We start from the raw sequence: 24,085 nt of genomic DNA on the forward strand, positions 1-24,085 counted from the left end.
ATACCCTTTACCAGCCAGCTAACCTTATATAGAGCTACATGGCCACACAGAAATATTTCCCCACATTCCCTAGACATTAGTTCCACCAAATCTTTGTTCCGTATCTCCGTTGTTCACTGTTATAGCATCTAAAGAATGGGGATGTATGTTACACTTAACAAAGTTTTTAAAACTTGTGTGGCTGCATCATTTATATGCAGACTTCAGACTTCTTTTGCTTTTTCCTGTTGTCTTTTACTTTGTAATAATAATAATAATAATAATTAATAATAAACATTTTAAAAATCTATAGTTATACACATATAGATTCTTGTGCCCTTTTCTGTGTTCTTGGCTGGGTTCCCAACATACTATATAATATGGTGTTATATGTGTTCATGCAAATTATGACCCGATTTTCAGCTGTAATGAGCTCCTAAACCTCCCAGTGAAATCAATGAGAGCTGCAGATACTTAGTAGCTCTGAAAGACTTGACACTTGTGTGCAGACAGACTGTTGCACAGCAAAATAGGGGCATATATAACTCACTGGTCAATGTGTGTCTCATGTCCCCCTCTGTGGGATGTGATCCACAGATGATGTCTGTTACAGCTCTCACCTAGAATGTTTGGGTGTTTAGCTTGAGCTATAGTAATTCATGCTTCTAGTTCTAAAGAACTCTGGTTCAGTTGTAGTGTTGAAAAAGACAGCAGCTGTACCAGGCTTGTCTAGGGATTGTCTAGAACTTGAGCTATTTTGGGCTTCAGAGTCTTAGGATGAGCTTCCTCAGTTCAGAGGACATATGTAACCCATGGGTCAGTATGTCTTTTGTACTCAGCTCTGTAGATGATCCACAGAGGATGCAAATTTGTTACCGGACAAAGCTTGGCAGCCTGACTCTTTAGTTCAAGCTGTAGAGACTAATATTTTAACTCAGGAGGTCTCTGGTTAAATTCCTGGTGTGAGCCAAGATGGCTGCTGTCACACATGCAGACAAGTTTAAAAAATGTTAGCCCATGTCCAGTATCAAGCAGTTTGGTGTGACAGTTCACTGCCATCTCTGCTTTCCTGATGTGTGCAAGTGGCTTACGGTGTGGAGCTTATAGTTTTTCTGTGGCTGAAGATTTTGTTGGTGTCCCTTAACTGGCCCCCCACAACTGTACATTACAGCCATCGCTGGTGCTGCGCCTCTCTTCCTCAGAACACGGATTGGTAATTGACCAATAAGAAGAAAATAACACAAACAAAGAGAGAAATCTCTAGTATCTGTGTTGAATATGGAGTCATCAAATTTATTGCCTGCACGGCCCATTAAATTAGAATGGTCACCAGAACGTAAGCATTGCTCTCTTAGTTCTATCTAATCTGTTATTTTAGCTCTGATAATGGCAGAATCAGCTGATTCATTGTATAGTATGAATGCACAATTTTGCAATTACACATCTATGAGGGAGTTTTTTTCTTAACCTCGGGCAGATAGGGCACAATGCTACAAAGTGATGAGTGCCCTCAAACTCAGTCATGAGCACTCAGAACCGCCCAGGATACACAGAGCATGATACTGCACACTTAGCAACCAATTTATGCACTGAAGCATAAATGTTTAATTACAGGTTTTTCTGAGCTAGTGCAAATACATGTGATAATCTTAATCTTGATAAATGTTACATCTCCTTTCTGAACTCTAGCAACCTCTATGCCTTAATATCTCATTGGAATGAGTTCCACAAGTTAATTACACATTGTGTGGGGGGGAAAAATCCATGATGGTAGTTATAAATGTGCTGTCTTTCATCTTTACTAAGCATTTACTTATTCCTTAATGTTATTAATCATGTTTATTATGCTATCAGCTAAGGACCAACCAAGAATGGCCATCATTGTGCAATGCACTGTGCAAATACAGAGTAGCAGACAATCCCTATCCCAAAGAGATTAAAATCTAAATAGACAAGACAGACACAGACTTGGGCAAAGGGTAAGCACACAAGCAGTGTGAACAATATGGCAGCAAACATCCTGTTAATTCCTGCACAATCAGCACTGGGCAGAAAAAATCAAGTCAAAATTGCAGGAAGTTCTCAATGCACAGAGGATCCTACTTTGGCTGCTTCTGCAGCTTTTCCTACCTGTTGGAGTCTCCGGCTAGTTCCTCCTATAGAGGCAGCTAACTGAAATTCCTGGCTGCCTTTTTCTCTCTGCCTTATACTTCTCACATCCTCTCCTTGCTAAAGCAAATAGCCCTATCAGGCCTTACTTTTATTAACATTGGTATTAACTAGTAGCAACCCCATTCAAGTCAACAGAAGTGTATTGCTATAAAAGTAGGATAAAAGGGAAAAAATCCAGGCCCTTTTTTTAACCTCTCCTTGAACATGAGTGTATTGTCTGTAAGTTTCTTCAGTAATACTTTTATTTATCATTGGGCTTCAAAGAGGAAGAGCTCTTACTCTCCTCTATAGGAGACTTACTAGACCAGTGAACTAATGGAGATTGTGACCCCGTGTTGGATATTTCACTTATACACAATGCTCAATGCATTTGAGTATGGTAAATGTGGAGAGGAATGGATATGGTGATCAGAACAGAAGGCCAAAGAGTGGGTGAACAAGTGTATCAGAAGTTAGGAAGGAGGTCACTAATTGGAATCAGGAGCTGATTAAAGCTTTCCCAAACAGAGAGGGGTTTTGTCATCAGAGAGGGGTTTTGTCATGCAAAACAGATTAATCTGACTTTTTTATAGGAAATAATTCAAAAGTGCCTAAATCCCCTTTGTTTTAGGGTTTCAGCTGTTAAAGCGAATTAGGTACTTTTGTAAATTGTATCCAGCTATTAAAAAGAAAAAAGGGCTAGTTTCACAATCTGCAAAATTCATGTTTTTAACAGTTTCAATGGACCATCAATACAAGTATTTTCAGTGGGACTTCAGTTCCTAAATGATCTAGGTAATCCTGAAAGTTTTAGCCTTTCTGCACTGCAGTGCGCTATAATGCCAGCTACAGCAAAGTGCTTTTTGGGAGGTTGATTACTGTTTGAATCTATGGCCAGGATCACCTGCTTGGTAACTCACAGACAGAACTGTAGGTACAAAACTGGATTTTGTTTTATTTAACCAACACCAGAAATTATATACAGAGACACTACTATATTTCAACGATCATAGAATTTGACAGTTACATGTTAAAATTCATGCTGCAATCTACAGACTTCTGCATATTCAAATACATTTTTTGGTGTCAGACAAAGAAACAGCAAATGGAAATAAGAGTTAAGGATTTGATGTTACACAAGGAAGAGATGGCCATGCATTGGCTAGTACAGTTACAATATTTCAGATACAAAGATGCTTTTAGATTCACCATCTTAAAAACAAAAAACAAACACATTTATGGTACCAAGTTTCCATACAGTATCCGTGCTATCTAGATTCCATACAATTCCCCTGTTCCCACATCGTATTTGATACAATATTTGACTATCATATGATTAAAAGCCAGATTTACAAACAGCATGATTCTAGTGGCCAGGGTAAGTTAATCGTTTAATCTAGCACTGGTACAGCTGAATCAAAGTTAAGTGGTAGAAACTCAGAAGAATTGAGTGCTTCTGCTGGGGCTGCTGACCCTTAGGCTATACCTAAATGGAGTCATCCTCTTCTCTCAACAGAGAAACCTCTGAAGAAAGTGCCATTTCACTGTCACTAGGTTGGGAGTCGGAGCAGGAGCCAATTCACCTTCAGTTCCTTGGGCTTCAGGAGATGTGGGAATAGCTCTCGCTCTCTTCTGAAGTTACAGTGACTTCCAGAGGGTAGGAAACACCTGTCTCACTGCTGGACTCCAAAGTAAGAGGCTTCATAACTGGCAGTTGCTTAGATTAGTGCTATGGCCCTGGGCGTGAACCTGCATTGGTCTCCATTTGAGATTTCAGACTTGTTTCCTTGTTAATTGCAGGCTTTCCCCAACCCTTTTTGTTCTCATTCAGAGAATCAGATTTATGGAGCTCTTTGTCTTGCTCATCCTTCAATTCTTTGGTCCCAGCAGCAGGCTGGACTCCACCAGTCCCCACTGTGGTCTCTTGCATGGTGTCTGTTACAGGCTGGGCTTTAGACTCTTGTGTAAACTCTTCTACCCTATTGCTAGATACTAAAGTTTTTTGACCCTTAGATTGCTCGTAGGTCACAGTGAGCTCCTCCTTCTTGCTGTATTTGTTGCCCATGTTAGGAGCTCTACAGCAATTTGATTTGCTTTGTGATTCACGAATGACTGACTGCAGGTGACAGAATGTTTGTTGAGGTAAGGAAAGCTGGAGGGCAGGCACCAAGTTCCTGGTAATTATTTGACCAGTGTCTTGGCAACATCTCACCTGGAAGAAAGAGAGAAAGCTTTATCACCACCCACACACCTTAGCCATTTTATCACTGCAAGAAGTTATCTGGTGCATGGGGCAGAGTACCGCTGATATTTGTCCCTGTGTGTCATTTGTAAGTGCTGATGCTCAATTGTATTCTTGCCGCTCTGCTATAGCATTAGTCAGTATCCAGTGGAATTTACTCCTGTGCAAGTCACTTAACCAGTTGTTTCACAGAGTTCATTTATAGCAGATCACCCACAGATTCCATGTGGTAAATGTTTTAAGATGCTGATATAGGAAGAAAAAGGTACTGAGAATATTGTGAAGCTCCTTATTTATGCTTCCTCAGATTCATAGGGACCTTGCTAGATTTATGATTCATAAAGCACTATAAAGTCAGCCAGAACATCTGAAAACCAAGCTGGGATTTGTCTCTTACAGAACACTTGGTAGTGAAGATTCTACAGGAAGAGTTTGAAAGTTTTTGTTATCAGGCAAAAGGATGAAATCAAACTGGGTCTTCCATAAGAGAGTTGCCTATATAGTGCCGACAGATGAAAGTGTGCATTGAGTCAGCAAGCTAAGCAGGTGTTTAGATACGTCCAGTTTCCCAGATTACAGGATTGTTAGGCTTCCCCTTAGTATAAGCCTACATACTGAACAGCAGGGAAAACTGATAGACACTGATCATACCTTTAAATTGAAACACTATCTCTCTACCATCAAAAGAGAAACCAAAACAAAAAAAAATGAAACCCCAGTAAATCTTGCTTCCCTCTCTAAGATACTGTTACTGCAGCCTGAGAAGTGAAACCATGGATATCTCCACCAGAGGATGGGTATATCTCTAGACATGTCTGACTACTGGACCTTTTGTACCCTGGAAGGCAGTTTTACATATGGAATGAGATTGTCCCAGTGGTTGCTCCTTTCAGGAAGACAGTTGCAGTTATATGAGGTTAGGAGCTGTCTTTTAATCCGTTATTGGAACGTTAACCTCACTACTAACTGTAAAATCGCTCCAAGGTCAGTGGAACTAGCTGTAGTAGCTTAGTATGGAAGTATGGGGCCTGCCTGCCACTGTGTTTTCAGTGAATCATGGAAAGATCTGCTCACCATGAGGACATTGGCTAATCAGAAAAAGGTCTTCCTGTGTGGTATCTGTGGACACATTCTTTTTAAGTAGAGAGAGGAAATAACAGAAAAGTGGGGATTATTCACAGCATAGATGGTAGCAAAACAGAAGGTACAAGAAGGAAAGAGTCAATCTCCACGATTACCCACAGCTCCCCTGGACCCAGAATTGTCCATAGGGAACACCCCTTATCACTGACACTAAGAGCCATCTGGTGTCCCCCTCTCCCTCGCCATGTGGACTTGGGGAAAAAGAACTGCAGGGAGAAGCTAGCCAGAGATTGTAGCTGGTGCAACTGCTGCACAAAGCAGTTCCAGCCAGGCCAAATGGGCATTGATGATATCATCAGACCTCCTACAATTTTCTCTTTCAATACTATCTTGCTTGTGCTAAGTGGCTTTTTATACACCACCACCGCATTTCCATTTAGCTAGTTTTCTGCTAACCTAACTTAATAGATGTATTTTAGGAGTGATTTAAATAGTTGCTCTTGCTTTATTCAGTAACAAGATGTTTGAAATGAAAACCCACCACCCTTTCTTCTTCTTCTCTTCCATCTGAACGTGGCTTAGCTTTGTAGAGATTTTATTGTGGTTGCAGAGTGGATGGTTGTCCCTAACAAGATCTGGTTCCCTGTCATAAAATATTGGAAAAGTTACTGCTAATGCATCACTCATACTCAGATTTCTGGTGGGCAGAGTGTAGGGCTGTCTGTTATTACCTGTATCCCTTGAAAATGTGAAACCACATTTGAGTCTTGCAATTTTATCTGTCCACTCCGTGTTAGACCTTATCCTCACATTATCCCAATACCTGCCTTCCATGCATCTCCCCATCTGTTCTGCATAAGAAGAAACAGGCTTTACTCAGGTTTAATATCTGTACTGATCCTGGAGTCTTTTGCTTTCACTAGAGCCACCTCCCACAGAACCAGCTGAGCCCAGCCTAAATGCAAAGAAATCAGTGGTTTGAAGACTGAGATGCATCATGACAGGCAGGATAGAATATATAGTATATGCATGTCTTGTGTTTTTATCTAGCACATTCCTTGATTTATTGAAAAGAAACCTGTTATATAGTATCTGTACAGATTCTAGTCATGTCTCCACACTCACCGCCAGCAAGGGCTATTATCCTACATTAAATATAAAGTCATCACACATACATAGGTTTCTTGTGTAACTTTTTAGCAAATGTGTTTGTTTTTCATATGATTTTAGTTAATTAAAACAGTGTAAACAGCAGACATTTTATAACTATGTCATAGACAAAGCTGGCAATTAACAATTGAAACTGCAAACAAAATATCCCAAGGTCCTGCTTCTCCTCTGACTGTTATATCCACTGAAAGAAGGTGATTTTTGTCACAAATATTGGCGTGAGATGATCGGTACACTTGAAAGGAAGGGTCTAGAGAATTCTGGCAGAGATAGAATTATCATTTTTATGTGATTGCTAATACACCATGGGAGAGCATGCAAAGGGTTGGCATTTAACATAGAATCTTTGAAGAGTTTGATGGGATGAATACAGGCCAAAACAGGTAATGCACTACATGTTTGGAAATGATGAGTGGGTGGGAAGATATAAGCCAAAACAATTAAGTTTTTAGGCAGCAATATTAACGGTTCTCAAAATAGTTTCCATAGTTAACACAGGTACAATGAGAGTTTAATTAAGAAGGCTGAGGAATCATCAGTAGATGAAAGGACATACACATAGGAAAATGCAAAATGGTTTGAAACTACCATCTGCTAACAGTTAAGGCATATGACAAATTGCCATTACTGCAACTGACTGGCTAGAAGTTATGCACAGCACTGGTCTTTGATAAACAGCCTCTTATTCTTGTTGCTCTATGCTTGTTCTTTCCCCTCCAGTTTTGTGCCTAAACTTTTAGCCTAAAAAGCTCCAGCCAAGCTGGCATAGTATAGCACAGCACACTTATTGACAATATAAATTGCCCTAGCCAAGGGTTCAGCATGACAAGGGGGGTGAGGGGAAAGCCTGAAACATTGAAGTTTGAATGAAAGACAGGCTTTTTGTTTAAATGGAAAGTTCCAGACCAGCATGGTTTAATATTTTCAAAGCCTTTTAAAGTGAAAATTGGAACAAGTTTTAAAGAAAAAAGTTTCAAGTTGCAGGAAAATCCCAAACATTTTCCTTACAATTCAACTGGACAGATAAAATAGCAGAATCAGATTGTGGGGTAGTGAGAATGTAGGACCTTGAACTTAATGACAAGGAACACAAACAAAAAAAACCCTTAGCTCATTGAAATAAATGGTAGAATTGCAGACTGATAGGTGCAGAATTGCAAAAATAGTTGGTCGCTTCACAGAGGAAGATAAGTCTGTCACTGTGAAGTTAAAGCCTTTTCCATAAGATTAACGCATCACTGATCGGAAAAGGAAGAGGGATGGAATTTAAGAAATACCCGTGGAAGACTATTGATATCAGGCAGTACGCAGATAAAAGGTAACACAAAGTCAAGGAAGTCAGAGGACAGTGCAGATGTCACCTCATAATGAGAAAATAGATTTGATACAAAACTGAACTTGTTTCTTACACCTAGACAATCTGAAATGGCAGCAGAGAAGCTAGAAGGAGTAACAAAGCTTGAAGAGGTGGTAGCTGGAATAGTTATATATAGTAGCAGGCTTCCTGAAGATGGGTTGTCCCCATTGTACTTTCAGTTAAACCAGTCTAAGTCCAGGGAACAGCCCCTGTGTTTATGGAGCCAGAAGAACCCAGTTATGCAAGCAGAGCAGTATGGGCATTGCTTTATAGTAGGCTGTTTTTTTCATAAAAAGATTGACAACTAGTATAGAGACATATTCTCTGCGTGGTGGCCACTGCAAGCATAGTGAGAGTCTTCATTATTCCAGTGTTTAGTTGCATGACTGAGGTATGCTTAGAAAGCTTAAGATAAGAATCTCCAGAATTCAGGGATGTTTTGGCTGGGAGGGTCTACTGCAAACTTGAATTGAAAGTAGCTTTCCATGTATCTTTCAAGTTCAGGGGCAAATCTATCAAAAATGCCTAGGGACTCAGTTGCTTTTTAAAAACTGGGATTTAAGCGGTTAGTCATGGGGTGTTTCTTACATAGCTATGAAAGGGTATGGAGTAAAACTGTAACATGGAATGTTGATACATATTTCACCTTACACACACACCCCCAGACAGTCCACAGCCAAAGTTCATTCAGTTAGGGTAGATAGAAGCCATAGATTTGAGACACTAGCGTATTGCAATTATAAAATGAAATTTATTACTAGCAAATATTAGAATACATCAATCACCATGCCAGGCTACTATATATAGGACTTTCAAAAGCCTCCAGTGTCCTATTATACCCAGAAGAAAGTAGTTCTGAAGAAACCCTACTAATTGATACAATAAACCATTACATTAAATTTCATCTGTTGCCTGCTATTGTTGGAATAAAGTGTCAGCTGATGCCTCAAACATGTAGCTGGAATTGTAGTTAACAGATGCTGATTAAGTCATGCATCAACCCACAATATCTTTACTGCATGCAGGACACATACCCAGTGTCATCCCACAACTTAAGGCAATGAAAGGCATACAGGGGAAGCAAGTTTGGTCTTAAAGCCACCTTCCCATTGCATATATATATAGAGAGAGAAGTCATATTAAGGCAAAGAGAACCTGATGAAGATAGCTGTGCATTGAAGAGTGCAATTATGACAGTTCAGGTATTGAAAGATGTGCTGTATTTTCAGGCAGTCCACCCATAAAGGTACAGGGCATTATGCAACTGGTAGAACACATTTTCATCTAAGATACATGCCATCTTTATTCCCTGTTCCTCTTCAGAGGACAGAAGTTTGGCGAAGAGGTGGGGATCTAGCTCACCAGTGCTGATGGAACCATTCAGAGGAGGTAGTTTCACTAGCATTACTCAGTCTGTCCACTCAGTCTGATTCTAAGGATCAAAGTTAGCAGCTGGAAGGATTGAGGTGTTCTGCCAAGGCAGTCTCAGAGGTTGTAGAATCAGAGAGCAGTACTAGGTGTTTCCACACTCACTTTGTAGAAGTTGTCTCTGCACTGAAACTGGTCTTGAAATGGAAACTGGGGTGAAGTTACTTGGCATTCAGATGCTGGGGGATTCCATCTATTCAGCATCCCCTTCCTGTCTCTTCTCAACACCTTTAGTAGCTGTTAGTTCCAGAAGCTGGGAAGGGTCTGCCTCTGGAGATTTAGTGGTTGCCTCACTGGCAGCAGCCACCAGCTGCTCTTCATTAGGCACCAAATCTAGCTGCTTTGGTTCAGGATTACAGGTCTCTTCTGTGCCCATTGCAGGGACTCCACCTTCTTCCTTGTCTTTGGTCTCATCAGCAGGGACCTGGGGATCTTGGTCCCTCCTCTCAGTTGTGGGTCCCATCGACTCTGCAGCACCGTAGGCCTCCTCACTCCCTTGTGGCTTCATTGTGGCAGGTTCAGTAGCTTCCTCTTCAACCCGTTGGGCTATTGGTTTCTCATAAGCCACACTGAACCCCTTCTTGCTCAGTTTGCCTCCCATGTTTGCAGGGCTACAGTAGTAAATGACTTGCTTCTTGATGCAACAAGATCTGGGCTGAGGACTGAACAACCAGTGAGAGACCTGGAAGAGAAAGCTAAAGTGAGATACAAGATATCCAAGTTACTCAATCATTACAAGGGAATACTGGATAGTAAAGAAGTGATTGCCCTGAACACCCAGCCCATGTTAGTCAGGGGACTGCTGAAGCATTGGTCTAATTTGTACCGAGTACTCCCCCTCCCCCCAAGAGGATTAAAACATTCACCATGGGATGAGACTAAGATGACCCATGGTTTACACAGAAGAACAGCCAATGAACTAAATATGTTCACGGGCCACAGCTACATTAATAGCTATTACAGGAAAACAAAATCACTGCAGTACAAGCTACTCATGTAGTGGGGGGGGGGGGGGGGGGCAGCAGGAAGGGAGGGAAAAAAAAAAAAAAAAAAAAAAAAAAAAAGGAGCAAGGAATACAATACAAAATTCAGCTTAGGGTGTCAGTTACATATGGTTACAATGCCATAAGCTGAAGTAGTACAATAATATTCCAAACCCATAACTTACTAAAAATTCCCATATGCTCCAAGCATGCACATCCTTCAACCACAGTTTTCTTGCTAGATTTTCTACCAACCACATCCCCTGAACTATCAGATTGGTAGTTCACAATAACATATATCTCCACATTTAAAGATCAAACAAAGGACTATTTTTAACACACCATAAACAAACAAAATAAGGCATACTCTTACCAGCTCCAAGTCACTTCAGCTGTTCTAATGTCAGTCTCTGATCAGTTTCTTCTTACTCAGCAGGCTGGTCTTATAAGGCACTAGGTGGTCACAAAGAACTACTTCCCCACAAGTCCCTGAACATTAGTTCCACTGAATCAGTTTCCCCGACACCATTATTCCCTGCTAAATTGTGTGAAGGATAGAAGTGAAAGACCCTTTAATATCTTTAGAATCTTGTGGTTCTATCTTTATACTCATATTTTAATGTTTTTAATATTGTACCAGGCATTAAAAGTTAATAATAAAGTAAAAATAAAAACCAGTGGCGCACACATATTTTCCTATTTCCCTTTATATGTAACTTACTTGGATGGAGTTTTGAATTCACAATGTTTGTATGTATGTCTGTTCACACAAACTGGGGATGGCTGAGGCACTGATCCTGTAAGGACTTACTCTCATGTTTAACTTTACGCATTCACATTGTGAATAGTCCCATTGACTTTAATGAAGTTACTCACAGTGTGCAAAATGAAGCATGTATGTTGAGTCATACTCTTGCACAAGTTGACCAGGTGCAAGCAGAAATATGTTAGGGGTGATGGAATTTAAACAAGTCCAGCAACAAACAGTTTGATGTGAAATCCCTCTGCCATTTTTCCTTTTCTGCCATCTGAAAGTGGCTTGGATTTGCAGAGGTTTTATTGTGACTGCAGATTGAATGGATGTCCCTAGCAGGATCTGGGTACCTGCCATAGAATATTGCAGAAATCACTTTTGCTGCACCATATTCAGATTTCTGGTGGGCAATGCAGTATAGGGAGGGCACATCTACAAAATGGAAAAAGGAATGCTAACCCTTTCTCCCTCCCCCCAATAGACCTAAAGGCAATGATCTATGCTTCAGAGCCAATTGCATATCAGAATATGATACTTGTTCATATTTTGCTTATGTGGCTAATGTATACATACCAACATTGTAAACATAAAACCCAATCCAAGTAATGCACCATGGGATTGCATTTACCAAGGGGTGGGTATTTAATTTGGGATTCTAGAAGCGTCTGATGGGGTGAATATGGGCCAAAACCAAAACATCGGATGCACAAAATGTTTGGAGACATCACTGGATGTACAAGTGAATAGATGGTATATAGTTTACACATTTAACAGGGCTGGGGTAGTCACATAATTGCAGGAGAATTGAAATATGTATCTAGCTTTGAAAAGGCTGTTTGCAGTGATATGAACCATTACCTACTTGGGGAATTCCTAATCTATGGGAGTATAAATCCTACTGCTGACTGTAGAGGAACTGCAATATCCATCTAAGGAATTTTTTTATTTCTGACTACAACTATTACTATCTAACTACTGTAGGAAAAGGATGGCAGTCGTTAATGTTTGGTGGGTCTAGTGAGTTTTAGGAAGGAGAATAGCAAACTGGAATATACTAGTTAGTGACGTCTAAAAACAGGCTCCTGCATAGAATGTAGTTCAACTTGGATACCATTTTTTCACATGCAGAGAGCACTGACAACCAATCAACCAACCTCATTGCCAGTGATTTTACCTCCCTTTGGACTACTTTCAATTGGCAGGCAGTTTCTCTGGGATGTTTGGTAGAACAAGATAAGGAGGCTTCTATGTTAACATACACTGAAGAGCACCTGGATGTATAATTGACAGTGTGTTGGGTTTTTTCTTAGACTATACCTGTTCATATTTTACATATGTGGCTAAGTGAATGCTCTGATTATAGGCTTGTGGTATGCCAAGTGGGTTGGAAGCTACACATCAGGATGACTGAGCATTGGGATAACAGTATGAATGTACATAGTGGTTTACAAATACAGCTTCAAACTTAACCCAGCAGGAGTAAGAGCTTAAAGGAGGCTGAGGAATCATCAGTTTAGGATGAATACCTAGGTAGGAAAATAAAGGGTACTTAAACACTACTGTCTACTAATGGCAAAGTGACAAATTGCAAATTATGGCAACTGATTAGCCAAAAGTTATACATGGCATTGGTCTGTGCTAAGAATCCCCTCTTATTTTTGCTGCCCTATCCTCTTTGTTCTACTTCCTCATTTGTTTTGTTTTGTCTTTTAGACCATGATTTTCATGGGGTAGAGACTGTCATTTATTATGTTTGTGCACCTACCACAGCCAAACTGGTTATAGATTAGCAGCATACACTATACTTGGCTATATGATAAATAGGTGGACAAGCCTTGGCTTTTTCAAGCACAAAGGTCAGCATAATTGAAGATAGAAAACCAAATAATGAAGGTGGAACTGACTGAAACCTTGTCAAAGTTTTGATGTAAAGGGATTTTTTTTTCTTTTGGTTAAAGGAGGTATTTTTACAATAATTCTTTTTTCATAAAGCATTTTGTATTCTCATCAAAACACCACTATTTTTGTTATGATGAAAATCTGAAAACATTTGAAGTAAAATTAACACCAAACATTTCACTGTTTGATAAAAAATTGCAAACAATTCCCTACCAGCTCAACAAAAGAAATAAAATTGGCAAAATCAGGTTCAAAGGGTGTGATGATGTATGACCTTGAATTTAAGGACTCAAGGCCACATCTTAGCCCCATTGGAGTTAATTGGAGATTTGCCTCTAATTTAAATAGGTCCAGGATTTCACCAGCAGAGCTCTTCTACAGGAGAAAACAAGAAGTCAGTGAGGGCTTTCAAAGGTGGTACAGAATGGCAACAGTCATTAACACCTTCAGAGAAAGAGAGAGATTAATTTCATGGTGGAGTTTAGAGTGGAGAAGTGGTGACAGAAGTGTATAATAATCCTATGGAGATTTGTAAATGATGAGAGGAAAAAAGGGGGAATAGATTTACGAAATACAAGACAAGCCAGAGAAAGAAGAGGCAGTGAGCAAGCAACGACAATGCTGAAGTCAGGGGAATCAGAGGCCAATGCAGAGGTTAATGCTGGAAGCAGAGCGATATCAGGAAAGTGTTCGGTTTGGGGGACACAGTTTGAAATGACAGCAAAAAATCAGAGGGGAATCTAGACAACTGGAGCATTAGACATGAAGAGCTAGAATAATGACAGATAGGCTAAGGCTGCCTGAAGACAGAGATGCCCACATTGTACTCTTAATTACACCCATGTAAATCCAGGAATCATCCATTAATTTCATGGAAGTGTTCCCCTCTGATTCAGAGCACAGTTGCTAATCAGAACATGTCTCAAGCTATCAAGAGCACAGGACAAAACAGTCCTGGAGCCTTCTCATCTTCTCTCACTAATAGAGACATTGAAGATGCAGTTACAGATTGAGGTGCAGGAGAAACCAGTAACACAAGGGGGAAAACTGATCAATGAACTGAAACCTGATAGGACTAAAAGAGAATGAGGCAAGTGCTGTTTATGTTACCTAGGGGATGGTTAGATTCAGCACAAACAGAGCGGAAGCCAGCTTGGAGAAGAGGAAGATTTACAGTGCAGTCAAGCACTTCAGTGACAAAATCAGGGTGGTAAGTGAATGAAGTTTCAGAGTAATATAAGAGAGCCAGAATCAAAAGTATTCAAGACAGGTAGCAAGTAAGATGGTGTGTGGTATCTGAAAAGTCATGTCCCGACGCCCCCCTTTTGTGTATTCCTTTCTAACTGCCATTCTCAGCTTAGAAGTCAGAAGCTGACTTATGGAAGAAGGGCTCTTTTTCATCTTATTACAACAAACTATAGTAATACCTGGCCACAGCAGACTAGAGGCATATCAACTTCAGCAGATCTGAATGGGCCCTCTCCTTGCAACGGGAGAAAGTACCTCGTAACCTCTTATCTGAAATTCTATGTGCACAAAGAAACAGAATTCATGTGCACTGGGGCCCATTGAAACATATACTATTAAATGCTAGAGTGTTATAGTTGTATGACTGAAGTGCACTTAGAAAGCTCTCCCCCGGCCCGAGTACAGAAGTGTTTGCCTATGACCATTTCTTGAATTGAATTTGGATGTAGCTTTCACATATCTTCAGAGCTGAGGGATAAGATTATCAATAGGGTCCAAGGCCCAGCTTTTCAGAGAGGATGTAGTCACTCTGAAAGCTATACTGTAGACTGTATAGCATTGACTGCTAAAATGCAACATTTAGTACAGTAGTTGCTTTTATAGCTATGTCCACTAGCATCTCCTCGCTCACCCAACAGTCTATAGCTCACGTTCATTCACTGAAGGTAGACGTAGCCAGAGGTTTCAGACATTTGCCTGTGACAGTTATAAATTGATGTTTATTGATAGCAAACATTAGAATAAAGCAGTCACTAAGTCAGGTTAGGATATATACAGATGTCATATAAGCCTCCCCTGTCCTGTTACTGTACATATACAATACTTATTGAGAAGACAATACTAACTTGCATACTCTTATATTAATGTCACTACGTTTCCTTTGACTGGAGAAGTGGCACCAAATCTAGCTGCTTCAGTTCAGGTTTACAGGTATCTTCCGTGCCCATTGCAGGGACTCCACTTCCTTCCTGGTCTTATGTCTCATCAGCAGGGACCTGGGAATCCCTGTCCCTCTTCTCATTTGTGGGTGCCATCAATTCTGCAGCAGGGTGGACTTCCTCACTCTCCTCTGGTTTCACTGTAGCAGCCTCGGTAACTTCTTCTTCAACCCTCTGGGCTATTGGTTTCTCATAAGCCACATTGAGCCCCTTCTTGCCAAGTCTGCCTCTCGTGTTTGCAGTGCAGTAAATGACTTGCATCTCTCTCTGAGAAAACCTGAATCTTGCTGTACGAGGAAGGATCTGTGCTGAGGACTGTTAGTAACCAATGAGAGATCTGTAAGAGAGAGCTAAAGTGAGATATGTAATCCAATGATAAAATAGCTAAGGTTAGTGAACATCTGCTAACAAAAGCTCCGAAACTTCTCTGAGTAATAAGGATTGGGTGGTCAGAGGATGTACATCTTAGATGAGCTCTCCAACAGAGCATTTCTGTATTATTCTCCTCCAAGAGATGACTGAAACATTAAATGGGACAAGAAAAAGATGGCCATAGATTATGCATAAAACAACCAATGAGCCTAATACCAAGCCTGCATACAGGAGAGCCGATACTACTAGCACCCACTGAGACATGACAGCCTTTTAATGGATAACATAAGTAATTGGGCCACGTGCATTTCTCTAATTGTTTTTCAATGAGTTCTTGTCAGTTTAATTTCACCCACGAAAAGGATTAGCTCATTATTTCCATTTAAAGGATAAGTAAGACAAAATAGTAACTCTCTTGCATCTAATATTACTGACTGAACACCAGGTGATCTAAACATCAGAGAGTTTAGATGGATTAGACAAAATAGGACTTGTTCCTAAAGCCCAGGCAATCAGAACTCAATGAGAGAGAGTTTGTCTCACTACTAGAGTTATATTTTAGTTGCTTTGTAAAAGAAAGGGGCAAATGCTACCTCTCCAGATCACAAGTTTGTTTCTTTAGTTAAAATAATATTAAGGTGTGAGTGGTCAGGTTAATTTGTTACATTTGTAACAAGGGAGAGAGAGAGGATCAGGCATAGAACAGAGCACACTGACATGGAGCTGATTAGACAGCCCCCCTGCTATCAGCACACATATTAGACAGTATAGAGAACACATGTAACCTATTAAAGGTGACACCACCCATCCACTACACTACACCCCACCCCAAACCAACAATCACATAAAAATATATATCATTGCACCATACAGGCTCACAATTTAAGACCAGGGAAAGCATCTTTAACAGAACATGAGTTCAGTAGACAATTCTTACCAACCAAATAAAAAACCTGCTCATTAGCAAGCTCTAAAAGTACATTCTGTATGGATACTTAAACAGCTACATTTACCACACCTAGGCTGGTCTTATGTAGCAGTAGGTGGTCACACAGAACTACTTCCCCATAAGAACCTGAACATTTGTTCCACTGAATCAATTTCCCCTGACCCCATTATTTGCTGCTATATTGTGTGAAGGATGGACATCCTTTAACTTCTTTAGAACCATATCACTGTATCTTTTATATTCACTTTGTAACAGTTTCACTTTATTCACTTTGCTTTAAAAGTGAAAATAAATTAAAAATAAAAACCAGTGGCCCACACATACATATCCCCATGTCTCTTAATATGTAATTTGACTTGGATCGTGCTTTGAGTTTACAATACTGGTATGAATGTGCCTGCTTATGCAGACTGCTGATTGCTAGAGGCACCCATCCTGCAAAACCTTACTTGCATGTTTAACTTTACACATTGTGAATAGTCCCTTTGCCTTCAATGAGGTTACTCAGAATGTGTAAAATTAACTACCTGTGTATGTGGGTACATGATTAGGGTCTACACATTGTGTTGTGGAGACAAAGCCGACAGGTGGAAGCAGAGATGTGTTTTAGGGTGATGTTATTTAACAAGTTGCCCCTGCTTTGTCCAATAACAAGCAATTTGATGTGAAAACCCACCACCTTTTTTCTTTTTGTGCCATCTGAAAGTGGCCTGTCTTTGTAGAGATTTTATTGTGGCTGCTGATTGGATGGATGTCCCTAGCGGGATTTGGTCACCTGCCATAGAGGATACTGTCACTGCCTCACTCATACTCAGATTTCTGCTGCACAGTGTAATGTAAAGAAGGCACATCTGCAAAATGGAAAGAGGAACCCTAAACTCTCCTAAATGATCAATGCTCCCAAAGCCAATTGCACATTGAAGCAGGATCAGATGGAATGACTCAGAGCTCATGGACAGAATGTAAACAGCAGACACATAAAATCAATCAATAGAGAGAGCTAGCAACTAAAAACTGAAATTGCCAACAAAACGGCCCATGCCCTCTTTCTCCTTTGTAAGTAAGGAAGCTGATTTTAGTGATAAATATTTGTGAGATGATGATTAAACCTGGAAGGAATAGCCTTGGACATTCTGGTGGGAAAGTGATCATGTGTTATTGCTAATTCACTGTAGGGAAGTATGCACGGAGGGGTGGGCATTTAACTTAGGGTCCCAGGAGAGTTGGATGGGCTAACTATTGGCAACATTTGGAGACCCAGTAATATACAAGAGATCTGATGGTACATAGGTAATACATTTTACAGTACAATGGTCATATAATTGCTGGAAAAAACATTCTCTGGAGAGTAATTGCAAATATATGTCTAGATAGTCCAAACATATGAGACTGATTTTTGCAGGGATATGAACCATTACCTACATAAGCAGTTCTTAATGTGATATGCAAATATAAATCCTACTGCTGACTGTAAAGGAGCTGCTTCATACACCTAGCCACAATTATGGTCATACAACTGTAGAAAGCAGAGAGCAGTCCATCAAAGTTGGGTGAATGTAGTGAGTTTTGTGAAGCAAAATAGGAACCTGGGGGGAGATAGTGGTTAGTCTAAATAAAAGAAAAGAAACTCCTACATGCAATGTAGCTCAACTTGGATGCCATTTCTTACATTCAGAGAATATAGACAACCAACCTCACTGCCAGCCTTTTCACTTCCCTTTGGATCACTTTTAGCTGGCATATGGTTTCTCTTAGATATTTGGTAGAACAAGATAAGGAGGCTTCTATGTTAATGTGCAGTGTACATAGAACTGATAACTGCTGTGTGAGATGGTTTTTCTATGCTCTTGCCTCACAGTATAATACCTGTTCATACTTTGCATAACCAGCTAAGCATATGCTCTAATTTTAGGCTTGTGGTCTAAAGCATGGGTTTGAAGCTACAGCTCAGAACAATTAAGCATTTAGATAGCAGTATGAATGTACATGGTGGCTTACAAATAAAGCTTCAGACTTAACACATCTTGCATCTGACAAAGTGGGTTTCTGCCCGCGAAAACTTATGCCCAAATAAATTTGTTAGTCTTTAAGGTGCCACAGAACTCTCATTGTTTAGACTTAACACAGTAAGGCTAAGAACTTACAGAAGGCTGAGAAATCATCCATGTAGGAACAATTTTTAAAGTAGGAAAACAAAGGGTGGTTGGAAGCTAGCAGTTTATGGTGGGTAACAAATGGTGATTATAGCTATTGATTACTAAATGTGCTTAACCCTAGTCCCTGTTAGAAAAACTTAAACTTATTTTTGTTGCTGCCTTTCTTACTCCCCCCTCAATAGCTGGGTCTTTTCTTTTAGACTGATTTCCTTCTGGTACAGCTGTCATTTATTAAAATCTTGTACATCTTACTACTGCCATGCTAGTTATATATTAGTCAGTGTAAAGTACATTCATCTACACTGTAAGGTGGTCAATAAGCAGGTGGCTGTTCCAAATACAGGGCATGACAGAAGATCTACAACTGAGCGGGTTTAAACCTCAGCAACACTAGGAAGAAAAAAAATTAGTTGTTAAAATGGAAATTTCTGCACCTAGGCTCCCTTTCACACAGCATTGTGTGTTTTCCTCTAGCACCAACTTTAAGCAAAAAGAAAAACCGAAGAGTTTTGAAGGAGAAAACATTGTTCAATTTTTTTTTTTTTGGCACGCAAATCTTTCCCTACCAGCTCAACTATTGTTTAAGGAAAACAGAATCTGCTTGAGACACGTTTTTAGAGTGGCAAGGTGGTGAAAGAAGTTTACAACTCTGGTATGATCATGTATTTAGTGAGTAGTAATGAAAGAAGTGAGGTGGGATTTAAGAAATGAAAGGCACATTTGAGAAAGGAAGTTTGTAAAGACAATATTGCAGTCAAGGGAGTTAGACAGTATTGATGAAAACAAGGAAGCAGAGATATTAGGAAGAAGCAGCCTATTCAGTTGAGGAAGGAGGCTGAAGTGAGCAGAAAACTCAAGGAAGACACTTCTGTTTTTATTCCCCACATTTCTGAAGAGGCAGTAGTCAGAATAATGGTAGATAATTTAAGGCCAGTAGAAGACAAGGATACCTCTACCATATTGTCAGTTACTTCTGTGTAAAGCCAGCAAGCGTTCTACTCTTTGGAAGAATTTTCCCCTCCAATTTGGAGCAGTGGATCCACACACTACAACACTGCTCAACATCATTGCTATTTACTCCTGCAAACTAGAAGTCTAGTTATTTGAGTAGTGCTGCTTAGGCTCAGCCTTTACAAAGGCTGAAAGGTGTTGTGGTAGAACTTCACCTACATGCTAGGAGTCCAAACAGATTGTGTGCAATAGGACTCCACCCAGCACAGCCCCAGTATTAGCTAATGGAATGTTACAGTTGTGTTATTGAGTCCAGGAGGCCTCAGAGGGATTCATCTCCTGAACTGAACCCTGATGGAGCATTCATGTGTTAGTGTTCAGGGGTAAGATTACCAATAGTGCCCAGGATCCACTCACCACTCTCCCAGATGTTAGGGCTTTTGGAAGATTCCCCTAACATTGTATAGTAATGAATGCTGTAAGTTAAGATGCATTGTTTTTTAATTAGTAGAGTTTCATACCCATATCCAGTAGCAACTCTACTCCCTGGCTAGTCCATAGTTAAAGTTCTGTCAGTGAAAGTAAGCACCAGCTACAAGTTTCAGACATTTGCTTGTTGCAAGTACAAAATATTTTATTGACAAACATGAGAATTTCAGTCACAGCAGGTTACTCTAAGGATTTCCATAAACCTCCAATGTCCTGTTACTGCACATATAGGATACATTGTTCAGAGGCAGCTCTACTAACTCACAAAATGTGAGCAATTACATTCATTTCTTCTGTTTTTGAAGTGGCAGTGAGCCCTCAAAATGGATCTGGAATTGTAACTAGCGTGCTGGTAAAGCTAGGCATCAACTTGTTACATTTTAACTATATTCAGGACTGATAGCCACATCATGCAAAACAACAAGGAAACAGGGAAGCAAGTTTGTCCTAAAAAGCCACTCATTCATTGCATATAAAAAAATGATATCACAAAGCCTTAAAACCCTTAGATACTATTTTTCCTCTCATTTATATTAAAAATGAGAGAAAGATGGCTATGCACTGGGGAAGTTCATTTATGACAGTGCAGGTAGGTACGGAGATGTGCTGTACTCAGATAATCCAGCCTTAAAGACACAGGACATTGTGCAATTGATAGAATACATTTTCTACACTAGATGCATGCAGGCTTACTTGCTTATTTCCCTACAAAGGACTGAAATTTGGCTAAGAGTGAGGATACAGCTCACCATACTGATGGAACCACACAGAGAAGGTAGGTAATGCTAGTAAAACTAAGTCCAGTCCATTTCACTCTGGCACTAGGGATCAAAGTCAGTAGCTGGAAGGATTGAAGTCTGCCAAGGCAACAGTCTGAGGTTTTAAAAGCAGAGAGTAGTCTAGTGTTGCCAGGCTCACTCTGCAGAAGGTCTCAATGAGATTGGTCTTGAAATGGAAACCAGGGTGGAGTCACTTTTTTAGTTACTTGGCATTAAGATGCTGGGGGATTCCATCTATTCAGTATCCCCTTCCTATCTGTGCTCAACACCTTTAGCTGCAGTTTCTTCCAGAAGCGGGGAAGGGTCTGCCTCTGAAGATTTAGTAATTTCCTCATTGGCAGTAGCCACCAGCTGCTCTTCATTAGGCACCAAATCTAGCTGTTTTGGTTCAGGTTCACAGGTTTCATCCAGGCCCACTTCAGGGACTCCGCCTCCTTCCTTGTCTTCGGTCTCATCGGTAGGGACCTGGGAATCTTGGTCCCTCTTCTCAGTTGTGGGTCCCATCAATTCTGCAACAGGGTGGACTTCCTCACTCTCCTTTGACTTCACTGTAGCAGCCTCAGTAGCTTCTTCAACCCTCTGGCCTATTGGTTTCTCATAAGCCATGTTGAGCCCCTTCTTGCTCAGTTTGCCTCCCATGTTCACAGTGCTACTGCAGCAGCCCACAACAGCTGTGGTTAGTGACTTGCTTTTCTTTGAGACCAGTAACTTCTCAGGTCAGGGGCACAATCTATGTTAGTAACCAGAGGAAGGGCTGTAAAGACAAAAAGATTGAGGAGATACAAGATGCAGTGATCAAGTAGCTAAAAGGTAGGTGAATACCTGGCACTCAAACCCTGAACACCCAATCCACATTCCCTAGTGAGCCAAGTAAGTGAAACCAGTGCTACAACCCTCTATTACTACATTGAACTCCAGTACCAGGAACTGATTGAAACATTCACCCATGGGACAAGTATAAATGCACCATGGATTACACATAAAACAGCAAATGAGCTGAATGCTCAGTTTGAATGTAGCAAAGCTGATATTATTGGCACCTAGTGTGTGACATTACAGCCTTTCAAGGAAAAATAGAGGAAAAGGACTACATATGCTTATTTATTTTTTCCCCAGGCTTCCTTGTCAATTTACAGTTTTGCTGTCTTGGCACATTGTCTCTGGAAACCATTTAAATGGCAGATAGCCGAGAGGGGATTCTTCGCCAATATTATTAACTGAACACAGGATCCACAGACCACAGTTTTTAGTTGATTAGTTCCTAAAGGCCAAGCAATCAGAACTTGATAAGAGTTCTTCTATCCTACCCATGCAGTGGCAATAGTAGACTGCTAGTTACCTCATTAAGAGGTTGTTTTTTTGAGGGTTTTTTAAACATGGCTGATCAGGAGACTAGCAAAGCTGGTATTTTTTTACCTAAAGAGAAAGTTGTGGGCAATGGAGTTCAGTTTATAGTGAGTGCCACAGAAACAGCAGAATATTCTGCTACTGAGCAGAATCAGCAGGCTAACAATAGTATAAGCCTACATATTAAGCAACAGAGGATACATATAGGATTTGTTAATAGACTCCAACCATCAATGATGTATAAGCCACATGCACCATCCCCCACCCACAAATCACACAATCACCCAACTTACATTAAAACCATACCATACTTCAGTAGCAAGCAATGTAATGGCAAGACATATAGATACATAATCCCATTGTAATATACAGCCCCATAATTAAAGATCAGGGAAGCATTTTAATAGAGCAAAAAAAGAGAGAGAACTCTTACCTCCAAACCAATCTCAACTCTACTTCAAACCACTCAATAGCTAGTACCACAACCTGTGAGAGCTGCTAAGTCAATGGATGGTTCTTATATAGGGGTAGGTGGTTACACAGAACTACTTCCCCACAAATCCCTGAACACTAGTTCCACTGAATTAATTTCCCCCTCACACAACTATTGCCTATTTAAGTCTCCGAAGAACTGAGTTGAATGTTGCATATATGGCTATTTACACATTCTGTAGCTGAATCTTTTCTACTCAAACTTTCTTTGTTTTGTTTGGTTTCATTGTATTTTTCTTTACAGAGTTAAAAAATAAAGTAAAAATAAAAAATGGTCACAAATATATATTTCCATGCCCCTTTCAACATAATTTTATGTCTCAGCATCTGAGTTTACAGTATTGATTCAGATGTATTTAATAAGGCCCTGATCCTGCAAAGACTCAAGCATATGCATGACTTAGTGCACATGAGTAGTTCCATTTTGTTCAGTGAGACTACTGTGTAATGTTATGTACATGTTTAAGACTTTGCGGGATTGGAGCCTAAAATTGTACCATGTAGTCAAACTCTTGCACAGGAGGCTAGGCACATGCAGGTATATGCATTAAAGGTGATATTTGTTATTGGATAATACCATGGACTATTGTTTAAAAAGATGGTTTAGGTGAGAACCATTCCCATATCTCCTCACTGCCATCTGCAAATGGCTCACCCTTGCAGAGATTTTACTGTGGCTGTAAGTCAGATGGATGTCCTTGATATTACCAGATCACATGCCACTGGGCATCTTAAGAGTCATTGTGGTGGCACCACTTTTGCTCGGATCTCTCATTCGTGAGCAATGAGACAGAAGGAGCAGAACATATCTGGATTATGAAAACATAAATCCTGCTCCTTGCCCAAAATTTACCAGTGAACCTAAAAGCTGGAGTGGAAAGACTTGTTCTGATCAGGTTCCACAGCCAATAGCCAATGCAGGTGGGATCAAATGGATCATCTTATCCCCAACCTACCATGATTCTGTGATTTGGGATTCCCAAATTTTGTGATGCCCATAATTAATGACTGAGTTTGGGACTTTCTATTTCCATTACCACCCGCCCTGAAGTTACGAAACAGGTTTTGGGCTCTGTATAGTCATTTGATTTTAGTCAACTTTGGCCTTCATCTGTCCCTGCTTTGCCCCTGCCTGCTGTTCAGAGCCAGCTCCTGGTCTTTTACAGTCTCATTATTTTTTAATTCATGGGACTGGCAATACTACTGCTCTTCAGCACCAAAGCTTAGACATCAACCTCATGTGCTAATGCAATAACTTAATTTGCTTGCAGCTACTGTAGGGATTATCCTGTATGTTGACTCTCTTTGCAAGCATATT

General features: G+C 40.2%; 1 protein-coding gene and 2 long non-coding RNA genes across 3 annotated transcripts; all 3 read right to left on the bottom strand.

The window, feature by feature from the left end:
* Window positions 1-8,713: 8,713 nt before the first annotated feature.
* On the bottom strand, window positions 8,714-10,796 carry LOC137163907 (brain acid soluble protein 1 homolog). Its single transcript, XM_067564369.1, has 2 exons — window positions 10,767-10,796; window positions 8,714-10,105 (listed from the first exon to the last, which is right to left on the bottom strand). The coding sequence occupies exon 2, from the start codon at window positions 10,009-10,011 to the stop codon at window positions 9,604-9,606; it is 408 nt and encodes a 135-aa protein (XP_067420470.1). The 5' UTR covers window positions 10,012-10,105; window positions 10,767-10,796; the 3' UTR covers window positions 8,714-9,603.
* Window positions 10,797-14,985: 4,189 nt separating this feature from the next.
* Window positions 14,986-16,637, bottom strand: LOC137162772 (uncharacterized). The gene is made up of 2 exons (XR_010922492.1): window positions 16,542-16,637; window positions 14,986-15,569 (listed from the first exon to the last, which is right to left on the bottom strand). It is a non-coding gene; the product is annotated as an uncharacterized lncRNA (long non-coding RNA).
* A 3,631-nt stretch (window positions 16,638-20,268) lies between these two features.
* On the bottom strand, window positions 20,269-22,766 carry LOC137163912 (uncharacterized). The gene is made up of 2 exons (XR_010922875.1): window positions 22,709-22,766; window positions 20,269-21,682 (listed from the first exon to the last, which is right to left on the bottom strand). It is a non-coding gene; the product is annotated as an uncharacterized lncRNA (long non-coding RNA).
* Between the last annotated feature and the right edge of the window lie 1,319 nt (window positions 22,767-24,085).

This window comes from Emydura macquarii, unplaced genomic scaffold (assembly GCF_026122565.2).
Source record: "Emydura macquarii macquarii isolate MOO-44397 ecotype Brisbane River unplaced genomic scaffold, CSIRO-AGI_Emac_v2 contig_312, whole genome shotgun sequence".
Lineage (NCBI taxonomy): Eukaryota > Metazoa > Chordata > Testudines > Chelidae > Emydura > Emydura macquarii.

Bases quoted from the DNA above. Each gene is read 5' to 3' on its own strand.
- LOC137163907 (XM_067564369.1), bottom strand. From the start codon at position 10,011: ATGGGAGGCAAACTGAGCAAGAAGGGGTTCAGTGTGGCTTATGAGAAA.